Source organism: Garra rufa, chromosome 2, assembly GCF_049309525.1.
Source record: "Garra rufa chromosome 2, GarRuf1.0, whole genome shotgun sequence".
Taxonomy (NCBI): Eukaryota; Metazoa; Chordata; class Actinopteri; order Cypriniformes; family Cyprinidae; genus Garra; species Garra rufa.
The window spans coordinates 31,085,725-31,100,599 of NC_133362.1; the positions used below are offsets into that span (position 1 = coordinate 31,085,725).

The 14,875-nt window shown below is 33.8% G+C and overlaps 1 protein-coding gene across 1 annotated transcript; it reads right to left on the reverse strand.

Moving 5' to 3' along the window:
• On the reverse strand, positions 1 to 9,458 carry LOC141326344 (RING finger protein 145). Its single transcript, XM_073835087.1, has 11 exons — positions 9,286 to 9,458; positions 8,592 to 8,910; positions 8,404 to 8,512; positions 8,202 to 8,293; positions 6,340 to 6,581; positions 6,088 to 6,257; positions 5,880 to 6,020; positions 5,624 to 5,806; positions 4,156 to 4,303; positions 3,722 to 4,078; positions 1 to 1,283 (listed from the first exon to the last, which is right to left on the reverse strand). Exons 2-11 carry the CDS (start codon positions 8,806 to 8,808, stop codon positions 846 to 848), a joined length of 2,097 nt encoding a protein of 698 aa, XP_073691188.1. The 5' UTR covers positions 8,809 to 8,910; positions 9,286 to 9,458; the 3' UTR covers positions 1 to 845.
• Between the last annotated feature and the right edge of the window lie 5,417 nt (positions 9,459 to 14,875).

The window sequence follows — 14,875 nt, forward strand, 5'->3', positions numbered from 1 at the left end:
TAATGTATGTTGTTTTAATCTTCAGCAACCAACATTAAGGCAATAGAGCAAACTGTCTCCAAATCGCACAGACAAAATGAAACTGGGCAAGATTGAAACAACTTTTCAATCAGTGTGATTGTATAAGTCTTTAATCATTATTCTCTGCTGTTAAACATTGCCCCAACTGGAATCTCCCCAACAACGATCTGATCTTTGCTTTATGCACAACTTGTCTACTATCCATTCATTCTGGCAGAGCTCATCCACAAACAATGTAATTGAGAGAACAATCACTCCTTCATTACAACTACATAATGTCAGTTCAAATAAAAGCACTCAATAGAGCAATACAGAAAAGTCAGAGGCACAGATATCAACAGATCTGCATCATGAATGAATGAACGTAATCCACACACATACCATAACCTGCATCTGAAATAACTCAACAGAAAAATCCCAAATGACAAACAAAGATAAAACTACAGAATTAGTTCAACGTCAACATGAATTTGTTTGTAATACATTTATCCTTTCATGACTTCCTTAGAACTGGACAATCACTGAATCATCCAACATTATAACTTAACAAATGTCAAGAAGAGATTCTTCAAAATGAATATCATTTGGTAGCTATAATCTAACGCTGCTGAGGTGCTGTGGTCTGCTCAGTCCTAGCACACAATCAGCAGAACGTCTTCTGAGTAAATGATGTTCCTGCAGTCTTTCTGTCTCTGTTATTTGTAACCCTCTATTGATAAAGCATCTCACTTTCTCTGGGCTTTGCTCTGTTTTCTGCCGCTGTCAGTCTGTCTTGTTGCCATGGCAGTTTCTCTGTTTCTTGCTTCTCTGGCTGAGCTTTTGTTTCAGTCCGCTCCCCTAAGCTCCTGAGAAGCCATTTGAGAGTCCCCATCCGATGAGCAGCCGGGTACAGGATTTGCCACACCTTGGGAATCACCATTTGCACCACAGTGCAAGTTTTGGAGTCTCTCCTTGTTACAATTCCTCTCTGAGTTTGAGTTTTTCTTGTCGGACTCATCACAGTTTGTCTCTGTAGAGCGAAGATTGTCTCCCTGTGATCCCTGCTGCTCCTCCTGATGGGTCTCAGGAGGAAGTTGCTGCTCTGATGGAGCTGGGTTTTGGTGGGTCGGTGGAGCTTCAGCTGCTGCAGCTGTCGGATTGGCTGAGGAGGGTTTGATGGAGGCATGGCACATGGGACACGTCTCTTGCACATAAAGCCACTTTCTCAAACAAGTGCCATGGAAGAAATGACCACAGTATGTGATCACCGCTGAGGTCATATCCTGCAGGTTAGAAAAAATGTATCATCATCATTGTAATGAGAAGTTTAATTCAATTACTCTGAAGATCTTGCCTATACAATATGTGACCCTGGACCACAAAACCAGTCTTAAGTCGCTGGGGTATATTTGTAGCAATAGCCAAAAATACATTGCATGGGTCAAAATTTTGGATTTTTCTTTTATGCCAAAAATCATTAAGAAATTAAGTAAAGATCATGTTCCATGAAGATTTTTTGTAAAATTCCTACTGTAAACATATCAAAATGTAATTTTTGGTTTGTAATATGCATTGTTAAGAACCTAATTTGGACAACTTTAAAGGTGATTTTCTCAGTCTTTTTGATTTTTTTGCACCCTCAGATTCCAGATTTTCAAATAGATGTATCTCAGCCAAATATTGTCCTATCCTAACAAACCATACATCAATAGAAAGCTTATTTATTGAGCTTTCATATGATGTATAAATCTCAGTTTTGTCAAATTTAACCTTATGACTGGTTTTGTGGTCCAGGGTCACATATACAGTTGAAGTCAAAAGTTTACATACACCTGGCAGAATCTGCTAAATGTTAATGATTTTACCAAAATAAGAGGGATCATACTATTGCATGCTTCTTATTTAGTACTGGCCTGAATATGATATTTTACATGAAAGATGTTTACATGTAGTCCACAAGAGGAAATAATAGTTAAATTTATAAAAATGACCTGATTGATCCACAGCTGGATCAGTGATAGCTGTTCATGAGTCACTTGTTTGCCCTGAACAGTTAAACTTCCCACTGTTCTTCAAAAAAAAAAAAAAATTGTTTTTTTTTAGCATTTTTTTCAGCCCTTTCCAACAATGACTGTATGATTTTGAGATCCATCTTTTCACACTGAGGACAACTGAGGGACTCATATGCAACTATTACAGAAGATTCAAACACTCACTGATGCTCCAGAAGGAAACACAACGCATTAAGAGCTTTTTGAATTTTGAAAACTTTTTGAATTTGAAGATAAGGGTAAATTTAACCTGTTTTGTCTTCTAGGAAACATGTAAGTATCTTCTGTAGCTTCTGAAGGGCAGTACTAAATAAAATAAATAAGGCGTATTTCCTTCTGGAGCATCAATGAGCATTTGAACATCTGTAATAGTTGCACGTGAGTCCCTCATTTGTCCTCAGTGGATCTCAAAATCATACAGTCATTGTTGGAAAGGGTTCAAATACACAAAAATGCTGAAAAATCAAAGAATTAATGGGACCCGAAGGATTTTTCTGAAGAACGGCAGGTAGTTTAACTGTTCAGGACAAACAAGGGGGTCATGAACAACTATTACAAAAAAAAAAGGTCGGTATTAAAAAAAAAAAAAAACATGCATTTTGTATGATCCCTCTTATTTTGGTAAAATAATTAACATTTTGCTAACTCAATGTGTATGTAATCTGTTGACTTTAAATAATATATTACCATTCAAAAGATTTTTAATGTTTTAAAAAAAAAAAAACAATTCTTATGCTCAACAAGGCTGTGTTTATTTGATCAAAAATACAGGAAATTTTTAATATTGTGAAAATTTATTACAATGTAAAATAACGTTTTTCTGTGTCTGTGTCACATGATCCTTCAGAAATTATTCTAATATGTTGATTTATTATCAGTGCTGAAAACAGTGCTGTTTTTTGGAACCTGTGATAATTTTTTCAGGATTCTTTGATGAATAAAAAGTTGAGAAGAACAGCATTTTTTTTAAAAATAGAAATCTTTTTTATACGCAACAATATACGCTACTATTCAAAAGTTTGGGGTCAGTACATTTTTATTCTTTCTTTTTTTTGAAAGAAATGAATACTTTTATTCAGCAAGGATGTTTTAAAATGACAAAAAAGTGATAGTAAAGATATTGTTAGAAAAGATTTCTGTTTTGAACAAATGTTGTTCTTTTTAACTTCTTATTCAAAGAATCCTCGAAATAGGTTCTGAAAAATATTTGGCAGCACAACAGTTGAGAAATTTAATAATAAATCAGCATACTAGAATGATTTCTGAAGGATCATGTGACTTTAAGACTGGAGTAATGCCTGATGAAAATTCAGCTTTGTATCACAGGAATAAATTGTATTTTAAAGTATATTAAAATAGAAACCATTATTTTATATTGGAATAAGATTTCGCAATATTTTCTGTATTTTTGATCAAATAAATGCAGCCTTGATAAGCATAAGAGACAGTTTTACTGATCCCAAACTTTTGAACGGCAGTGTACAATTCAATACTATTATATTTATATTTATATTACTTGTCAGATGTTTGGAATAATTCAGATTTTTGTTTTTGAAAAAGTCCCTTTTGCTGCATTTACTTGATCAAAAAAAAAACTTGAATATATTTTAAAACAGCATCACTACTCCAGTCTTCAATGTCACATAATCCTTTAGAAATCTTGTTCTGACCTGGAAGCAGATAGCACAGACATCATTGTGGTCCTGCAGCTGCTCTGCACTGGCCCGTGGAAGTACGTTGATTTTGCGAGCGGCTTCTTGTCTTAGCAAGAAGCTTTTCCAGCCAGCCTGGGCACGTAGCCACACATTGCAGTAGGAGTGGATGATAATGACAGATGCTCCCATCCAGCTCCACTCTCCCCACAGTGACTCCCACGCCCCATACGCCACCACACACACGGCAACCGCAAACTCCAGCACCCGACACACTCCATTCACGTAATAAACAATCTCATCCAATCCGGGAAGGGCAGCGCCGCGCCAGACCTCCACCATGAACAGACTGTAGATCAGCAGAGTCCCTGTCACCTATGAAAGGGAGCACAGCATGCTGGGACCTCACAGAACATAAAATGAAACAAATGAGATCATAAAACAAAGCGTACCTGCAGTGAAGTGAGCATACAGCTAGAGACCAAGATCAGCAGCCAGAAATCCATGTTGAAAAACTGAGAGATCTTGTAGGCCATGAAACCAGGAAAAAGCAGCAGAAAGCCACACATAGTTAAACCACGCAAGTGCTTCCACACGCTCCTGTGGAGACAGAAAGAAATTTGGATTTAATTGAAAAAAAAAAAAAAAGTTCAGGATCAGTAAGATTTTCAATGTTTTTTAAATAAGTTTTTCTGCTCATCAAGGCTGCACTTATTTGATTAAAAATACAGACAAAAAAACAGTAATATTGTGAAATATTATTGCAATTTAAAATAGTGGTTTTCTATTTGAATACACTTTATAATATAATTTATTCCTGTGATGCAAAGCCAAATTTTCTGCATCATCACTCCAGTTTTCAGTGTCACATGATCCTTCGCAAATCATAGCAATATGCCGATTTATTATCAATGTTGGAAACAGTTGTGCTGCTTAATATTTTTTTGAAAACTGTGATACTTTTTTCAGGATTCTTTGATGAATAAAATGTTAAAAAGAACAGCATTTATTTTAAATAGAAATCTTTTCTAATATACATTACTGTTCAAAGTTTGTGCGTCAGTAAACTTTTTCCCTGTTTGTTTGAAACAAATTAATATTTTTATTAAGCAAGGATGTGTTAAGTTAATAAAAAGTGATAGTAAAAGTTTATATTGTTAGAAAAGATTTCAATTTAAAATAACATAAATAAATAAATTAGAATGTATATTTTTATTTATTTTAAATGCGGACATGAAACGATTGAGTTACCTGAATACGTGTGTATGTGTGTGTGTTTTTAAAATAATTATGTTTAATAATAACGCAAAAGATTTCAAATAAATGCTGTACTTTTGAATTTTCTAGTCAAAGAATCCTGAAAAAAAAAATGTATCAAATTGATCAAACTTTAGGTGCTCAGCTTTGCCATCACAGGAATATATTATATTTTAAATAAATATTAAAATAGAAAACTACTATTTAAAATTGTAAAAGTATTTCACAAATATTACTGTTTTTACTGTATTTTTGATCAAACAAATGCAGACTTAGTGAGCATAAGAGACTTAATTCAAAAACTAAATATCGACCCAAACTTTTGATTGCATAGATGCACGTATAAAATGTTAGTATGTATAAAGTTAGAGCTACTTATTGTGATAATTCAATTGATTAAATACATGATTTCAAGTGAATTTAATTATTTGATTTGTTTTATTTGGAATTTGGTACATTGGTAAATTAATTTATACATGAACAAGTCTAGCATCAGCACAAAAACAGTTGTAAAAAAAAAAACAATAACAAACAAATTTCACAAACACATTTGCATGGTATAGCATAACATTTCTTGCATGTATCACCAGGTAAATACACTATCATACCTTCAATCTATCATTAATATAGTCATTTTTTCAGGTTGTAAAAGGAATCACATACCTGTTTCTACTAGCTCCAAGCCCTAACACAACAGGCTCTGTGATCTCACTCATGCTTTGTAGAGTAGATGTGAGAACGATGAAGAGGATGATAAAGAGCAGAAAGCAGCGCTGTAGAGCTGCCATGTCCAACAACCCAGTCTGCAGGGCCAGCAGCAGCAGAGTCACTCCCTCTGTCACACCTCTACAATATATAAAAGCATGAACATTTGAACTTAAACACATGCACACAATAAACATAAACCATCTGCTCTTACCTGTGCATAACATTATGGTTCTGGAGAGCGTTGAATCCTCCAAGGTAGAACTTACAGAGACTCAGAAGCCCCAGAGCCGTATAAGACACCACAAATGTTAAGCCAAGCAGGGAATATGGGCTAGCACAGCATTCAGAAACACTGAAAAACACATGCACATTAGATACAATCCACATTTGATATGGGATTGAATACATCTGCTGTTTACCTGGTGAGGAGGTAGAGTAGCGGACCCTGTTGTACGGCAGTGAGAGTGCCATAATTGCTAACAAGTTGCACTCCGAACAGCACAAACCAAAAAACACTAAACAATACAGGCACAGCAAAGCCGTGCCAGAGTGACACTCCGACTGCCATCAGTCTGTACAACTCAGTCACCTACAGAAACAACACACTGAGATTAATAAAGAAGAACTGAGGTGATGTATGTGAGAGATACAAGTACGTGTTTGTGTTTTACCTCTATCGCCATTATCTCTCTGTAAGCAGCTCTGGCCAGTCTATATGGCACAAAGAGGTTCACGAGGAGGAAAATGGCAACCTCGGCCCCTGTGATCATCATGGACGCAGAGGAGAGCGTGAGGAGCCAGTCCAGAGGGACAGACACCACACGCGCCAGAAGAGGGAGCAAGTGCGCTGAGAACAGCCAGACGCGTTGAGTCCGCATGAGAAACGCACACAGCGTACTGACTATTATCTGACCTGCAAGTGATCACACACACACACACACACACACACACACACACACACACACACACACACACACACACACACACACACACACACACACACACACACACACACATATTGTAAAAGAGAGTCATAATCAGGACTGATATGCACAAATATGTCAAAGGTAATTGTAACACTGCACAAACCATGCAAAAATGGTTTCTATTTGAACTAATTTCTATTTGAATATATTTTTAAATCTAATTTCTGTGATTTCAAAGCTGAATTGTTGCTATCATTACTCCAGTCACATGATCTTTCAGAAATCAATTCTTATATTCTGATTTGTTGATCAAAAAAATTTTTTTATTACTATTATTATGAGTAAGAATTTTTTCAAGTTTCTTTGATGAATAGAATCTTCATGAGAACAACATTTATGTGAAATAGAAATCATTATAAATGTCTTTATCATCACTTCTGATTAATTTAAAGCATCCTTGGTAAATAAAAGTAGTCATTTCTATACTTATACTGACTCCAAGCTTTTGTTTGGTATAGTATATAATGTTTCAAAAGCTTTTTATTTCAGATAAATGCTGATCTTTAGATCTTTCTATTCATTAAAGAATCCTGAAAAATGTACTTACACGTTTTAAATATTTATAATATTAATAAAACATGTTTCTTGAACAACAAATCAGCATATTAGAATGATTTCTGAAGGATCACGCGACCCTGAAGACTGGAGTTGAAAATTAAGCTTTGATCACTGGAATAAATTACATTTTAAAATATATTCAAATAGAAATCAGTTATTTTAAATAATAAAAATATTTCACAATTTTACTGTTTTGCTGGAATTTTTTACTGTTCAAAATCTTTTGACTGGCAGCATTATCACTTAATTATATGTTTTTTATTTTACTTACTATTCTTTTTTGGTGGGATTATGTTAGCTATTAATAATGGACAATATTTTATTGTTTATCTTATTGTCATTATACCATTATATCTGTTTTGTCATACAAAATACCAATAAATACTAAAAATGTAGAAATCTTGGGCATTTATTACATGCAGCACAAAAACACTTTCACAAAATAAAAAATTTCACAAAATGAAGTTTGTTAGGTTTCAAGGTTTTATATGAAACAACAGAGATGCTGTTTAAAATGTAAAAAAAGAACCTTCAGCAAAAAAACTTTTGGCAAAAGCTTAGTAGATTTAAGGGATTTAAATTTAGTAGAATTTAAATTCTAAGTGCATTGTGATACTCTTGTGGACATGTTTTGAAGACTGACACAAAAGAGCAAAAACTGATGAATAAAGTCGTTATTTTAGTTTCTTTGGGCACAAAAAGTATTCTCACAGCTTCATAAAATTACGGTTGAACCACTAATGTCACATGGACTACTTTAACAATGTCCTTACTACCCTTCTGGGTCTTGAACGTGTCAGTTGTGTTGCTTTTGGAATTCATCAAAAATATCCTAATTGTGTTCTGAAGATGAACAAAGGTCTTACGGGTTTGGAAAGACATGAGGGTGAATAATTAATGACACAATTTTAATTTTTTGGGTAAACTATCCCTTTAAAGGTCTAAGTATTTTTGGCATCCCTATAAGGCTTGTGATACTTGTAACTTACTGGTGAGTGCAGTCACAAAACGGTTCAATGCTGGAGAATCCAGAAAGAGTGCACCTCCAAACCCGTACTTAGCTTCATCTCTTACATAATCTCTGTAAACACAACAAAACCCTTTGAAAAACGTACCAACAAACCGATAACTTTATTCACATACAGTATTTCAAAAAATGTGCAATGACCCAAATAACATCATTAATTTCACCTGACAATCTGATGACCCATATAAAGTAGCAGGGCGCAGAGAACATGCAGATAGAGCTGGATAATATGCCCAAGTGGCAACAGCAGCACCACGGCGCTCACAAAGTGACCTGCAAGACACAACAACAATGTTACATATTGCATATTTAGCCAACACTACAATATTTATGATAATCACATAATATTTACCCAAGTAATAGATGTTCCAGATGACATATTTGTACTTAAAGAGCATGTCTTCAGTCCTCGCTTTGAGGTGATCCGTGAAGCTGTCAATGTCACATTTATACAGCATGTCCAGCACCAAGATGCTGGGCACCCTGAGGACAACATTAGCTACCTCCTCTAGTCGTGGCATCTTAACACGGACAAAATAACCACCTGTACCATGCAGAAAGGCTGTCATATCATGACATTATGCTCCTGTATTCTGCTCCTGTTTGGCGGTCCTCTTAAAAACGTAAAGGACATTGCTCGTTGTGGCTAATCAGTACATCCAATGTAAAAACTGTGGAAAGAGAAACAATAACAGATCTTTGTTTTTCAAGACATCAAGATTGCTGCTTCCGGTTTGTTTTCTAACATTTATCAAAAACACTTAATGCTTAATTCTGAAACTAACACATCTTAAACCAGTCTTAAATGGTCTCCTGGCCTGCTCCGGTCTGGTTTAAAATAGGTTTTGGGAACTTTTTGGTTGAACACAGGCTGGGACACTTAGACCAGCGTAGCAGGATAAAAAACCACCGTAAATCAGCTAAGACAAGTAAACTATCTTAATATATAATGTCATTTAATCGTGATTTAAAGGTAGGTAATGGGAAAATAGCACGGACTGTCGCTTTTTCATCTTAATGTATTTTTAAAGACGGTTGCTTCCCACCTCTAGTGTGTGTGTTTGTAGCATCATGGCAGTTCGCGGGTTATTCGCCTCAAAACAAAAGCGCCTCTGCACAATTCATCCTCAAAAAACATACAGTTTCCACACCTGTCACAACCGCACACTGTTTGGAAACTACCGTCAACTGCAAACAGACAGACTTCCCCGTCCTCCCAGTCTTCTTCTTTAGTTTTTTGAAATGGCAAATCGCAAACTACAATAGCGCCTCCTACTGTTTACAGTACCAGCCTCCATTTGAAGAAAACTATATTAGAACTACGTTATAGTATGTAAAATTAGATTTTCTCATATGTTTCATCTGTCAAATTCAACTTTGTCTGTCAACACATTCTCAACATGTTTCAAATTGTTATTGGTTTCCTAATCATGTCTTTTTTTCCTCGTTTTTCAAAAGAACACGTAAGTGTGTGAATACTCCTCATCCCCACTGAGCAAGTAAGTGACAGAGAGATGTTGAATTTATGATCTATATTGTTACAGTGTTATGTATAAATATGCCCTGTCACGAAAAGCTAAAGCTCTACCATTACTTTATATCACTCCTTACATTTAACATTGTGAAGGGCTCACATACTGTCCATTTTGGCCTTTGCTTTTACTTGAAAAAATGGAGGGAGATGCACTGTGACTCAGCTGTGTATTTCTTTATTTGTGTACATCCTTTGTAGAGCGAAACTGCCACTCATTTGCAAACTACACGTAATGATGGACTTAAATGTCTCATAAAGGATTGTAAAGATATTACAGGGATTTGGCCTTCACTACATCTACAGTTGAGGTCAAAAGTTTGCATACATCTTGCAGAATCTGCAAAATGTTAATTATTTTAACAAAATAAGAGGGATTATACAAAATGCATGTAATTTTTTATTTAGTACTGACCTGAATAAGATATTTCACATAAAAGATGTTTACATATAGCCCACAAGAGAAAATAATAGTTGTATTTAAAAAAAATACCCTGTTCAAAAGTTTACATACACTTGATTTTTAATGATGTACCTGAATGATCCACAGCTGTTTTTAGTGATAGTTGTTAATGAGTCCCTTGTTTGTCCTGAACAGTTAAACTGTTCTTTAGAAAAATCCTTCAGGTTCCACAAATTCTTTGTTTTTTAAGCATTTTTTGTATTTGAACCCCTCTCAACAATGACTGTATGATTTTGAGATCCATCTTTTCACACTGAGGACAACTGAGGGACTCATATGCAACTATTACAGAAGGTTTAAACGCTCACTGATGCTTCAAAAGGAAACACAATGCATTAAGAGCCAGGGGTGTAAACTTTAAAAAAAAAAAAAAAAAGATGTGTACAGTCTTTTTATTTTGCCTAAATATCTTTTTTTTTTTTCATTTAGTACTGCCCTTCAGAAGCTACCAGAAGACAAAATAAGTTAAATTTACCCTGATCTTTAAATTCACAAAGTTTCCACTCCCTAGGTTATTACGCATTGTTTTTCTTTCTGAAGAAAGACTTTCTATCAGTGACTGTTTGGGACTGTTCAGGACAAACAAGGAACTTATGAACAACTATTTTTTATAAATTCAACTATCATTTTCTCTTGTGGACTATATGTAAATGTCTTATTCAGGTAAGTACTAAATTTTGACCTCAAATGTTTTTTTAGTTTGTATTTTATTTTTTAAGTCTTCATGTATTCATTTATGTTCAATGTAAAATATATTTAATTAACATATTCAGACAATAACTTTTATTAGTGCAGTTAATTTATGCTACAATTTTTCACGTCAGTAAAATAAATAAATAAATAAAAGTACCTAATTTAATAGGAGCTAATAAAGGTAGCCTAATAGAGGTAATAAAGACCAGTCAGACAGAGGGGCAAAAAGTATAATATTAACAATAAATAATATAAAAACGATGAAAAACCATACTTAATTAAAACAGTTCTTTATAACTCCATAGGTTTTATACACATAGTTCTGCTATTGTTAAAGAACCCTAATTTTTTTTATTGAAAAAGGATGTGCTTAATTTTTTCTCTTCTGATCCACTTTTAGCTGTATTAAATATAAATGTCTGTTTTTTTCTGTATTGCATTAATATATATATTTTTTTTATTTAGATTTTTTTTTTGTTATTGAATTAATCACTGATCTATCCGTGATAAGTAAATATCAACTGTGCAACTATACTTGGCTAAACCGTCTGCTTCCTCATTCCCCTCCATTCACATTAAACATAAAACACAAAACAGCTGCTTACTTCAACTGACTTCTACATTTCCTCATATACTGTATGAATTTTAATAAGCCTATTTAGCAATTTTCCACACCATATGCTTATTTGTTTCTGACCTTATGGCAAAACAGGAGCCATAACCTCCTTTCATTCCACTGTACAGCCTCCATTTTATTTTTTATGAAGGAATTTTCTACGGAAATGTTTTAGTCAGACTTCCAAGGCACCGCAGCGTCATGGTCTACAAGGGATTCACGTGGGCTTTAGTCATAACTTAGCAAATATTGAATGATGCTACAAATGAAACACATATTAAAATCGTTTTAATCTATTTATTTACAATCAAACTAAAATTTATTCAGACACCTTGAAAATTTTAAACATTATCACAGTTTGTTTGCTATCGTTTAGAAAATGGTAATAAGATATGAACTTAAAAGTTAAACTGTGTCAGAACAAATTCATCTTGATAATCACAAATAAATTACAGTCAAACCAAACTTTATTCAGACACTTTCGAATTTCTCACATTATAAGTATATTCGCTATAGTTTAGAAAATGGTAATAAAATATGACAAAAACTCAAGAGTTAAAGTGTGTCAGAACTAATTCATCTTCGATAGAAAGGTATGTAACAAAACATGGTCCGGTCAAAGTGTCAAATAAAACTTTTGGTCCCATATTTTTATCAATTTTATTGGTAGTCCACTGTATGAAGAATGTTTGGGTATAATATGTCACAGTTTTCTTTATTCTGCTATCCTCACTTACAAAATTAAAATTAAATTAACTATAGTGTCTTGTACCCACTAGTAAAAAAAATCAAAAATTATATTTCATGTCTGAATAATTTTTGGTTTGACTGTATATCTATTAATTTACATAACTTTTGTAAAGTCATCTAAACATTTCCAGTGTTTTTTGTAAATTTTGATACTGACAAGAATATTAAAATATTAACAATTAAAATAAAATATCAACATCTAAAATCAGTAAACTGACATATTTTAACAACTAATCAAAAAGAAGATAATTCATGTAAGTTTTTCTATGGCCTGACAACTGTAATTTCGAAAAAGATAGCACCACCACATTAACCTTACTGATTTTGCACAAGCAGTTTACAGGAAATAAAGGCAAGGTCCACTTCTGCTAATTTCAGCAATCATCGTTTTCTTCTTAGTCATGCGTCTCAACTGTGACACCGGTTTTTGGGAAGGCATCATCACACCAGAGACTGTACATGGAGGAGGAAAATACATCGAACCCTGACCTCGGATAACCCTCACCTAAGGAGAACACACACATTGAGCGTTTGAGAATGGTAACTATTAAAATACAGTACAGCAGGTAAAAAGCAGTGGGTGCTGTAAAGGTCTGAGTCTCTGTGAGCAAGGGGGAGAGGAAATGGGCTCAGTGACCTTTGCAGCCAATTTCCCCTGTGTTCAAACAGCAGCATGAAAGCCAGGTCTGTTTCTGAAGTCTGTGCAAAATGTCAATTGCAACTTATCCCACCAGCAGAAGGATTTGCTCTGAAAGTAGATTCCCTTAGTGTGGCCGTCAGCTTTTAAGTCATTGCACATGGATGGTTTGACCCTATCCTCGCTATCTTAGTATGTGTGTGTGTGTTTTTTAGGAACGACCTACAAATGATTTAGACATTTCAACATAACTTTTAAAAAAAGGTGGTTGCATTTTTACGTCATCTTCCATCCTGAATTTATTCAGCTTTTTTGGCTTAGCATACAGTCAAACCAAAAAATATTCAGACAACAGATATTTTTTTACTAGTGGGTGCAGGACACTATAGTTCATTTATGTAAGTAAGGATAGCAAAATAAAGTAAACTGTGACATATTATACCCAAACATTCTTCATACAGTGGACTACCAGTAAAACTGATACAAATTTGGTACCAAAAATCTAATTTAACACTTTTCTTTAATTTCTAATGCAACCTTTTTACATCACAGACTGAACAAAATAAACCATTGCTTGGTAATTGGTCAACAAAGTATCGATAGTTGTGTAAATATTGTCATACTAACGCTTGTCTGAATTTTTGGTTGATTGTAATCCATTACATTCCTTTTTATCAAAGTTATCAGACATTATCAAGATGATTTGTTCTGACACAGTTTAACTCTTGAGTTCTTGTCAGATTTTATTACCATCTTCTAAACTATAGCGAATAAACTGTGATAATGGGAGAAATGTTGAAGGTGTCTGAATACATTTAGGTTTGACTGTGTACACTGAAAAAAAAAAATCCGTAAAATTTACGGTAAAAAACTGGCAGCTGTGGTTGCCAGAATTTTACCGTAAAAAATACGGTAGCAATGTTTTACATTTTAAGGTTTTTGCTTAAATTTACAGGTAAATACCGTAATTTCATACTAAAAACCGTAACTCATATAATGATAATGTACCAACTTTTTGAAGCACTGAAATCTGTTTTGTACCTTTGTAATACAATGATAACCACCAAAAGCAGGTGGTGATGACAACATCACATGATGAACCAAAGCCCAAAGAACCAAAGAAGTTATTTAAAAAAAAAAAAAAAAAAAAAACATCAAATAAAAAAATGAAATACAGGGAATTCTGGGAATGTCAATTTACGGTTATTCACTGTAAATTTTATGTTTCTTTTTCACTTCCAAAAACGGTATACTACCGTAAAATTAAATGCAATGTCCAACACAGTTTTTCACCATATATAGAAGGTTAAATTCACTGTCATTTTTTACAGTGTAGAAACAAAATACTGAATATTTTCCATGTCATCATTTGGAGCAGTGCAAAAACAAGTTGTTTTTTCTTCATATTGTGGGGTCAATGTACACTGGGGAAAAAAAATGTTAACATCTAAATAAACGGATTTTATTATAAGATAGTACAAGATAGTATAAGATAGTACATTAATACAATAAGTTAGACTAACAAATCAATATTTAAGGGGTGGATTAGGTAGAAATAGCCCCTAAAAAGAATAATTAATCTTAAAATGAAATTTGTCATCATATTTTTCTCATCCTCATATATATTCCAGACTGTTTTGACAATATGTGACCCTGGACCATAAAACCAGTCATAAGGGTTAATTTTTTTAAATTGAGATGAAAAATAAGCTTTCCATTGATGTGTTTGAAAATCTGGAATCTGAGGGTGCAAATTCGTCCAAGTGAAGTTCTTAGCAATGCATATTACTAATCAAAAATTAGGTTTTGATATATTTATGGTAGGAAATGTACAAAATATCTTATTGGAACATGATCCTTACTTAATATCCTAATGATTTCTGGTATAAAATCAGTCATTTTGACCCATACAATGTATTTTGGCTACAAATATACCGTGCCAACAA

Coding starts and splice junctions, on each gene's coding strand:
- LOC141326344 (XM_073835087.1), bottom strand. CDS start 8,808: ATGACAGCCTTTCTGCATGGTACAGGTGGTTATTTTGTCCGTGTTAAG. Junction 6,582..8,201: donor TTTTGTGACTGCACTCACCA/GTAAGTTACAAG, acceptor GATCACTTGCAG/GTCAGATAATAGTCAGTACG. Junction 5,807..5,879: donor AACCATAATGTTATGCACAG/GTAAGAGCAGAT, acceptor TATATATTGTAG/AGGTGTGACAGAGGGAGTGA.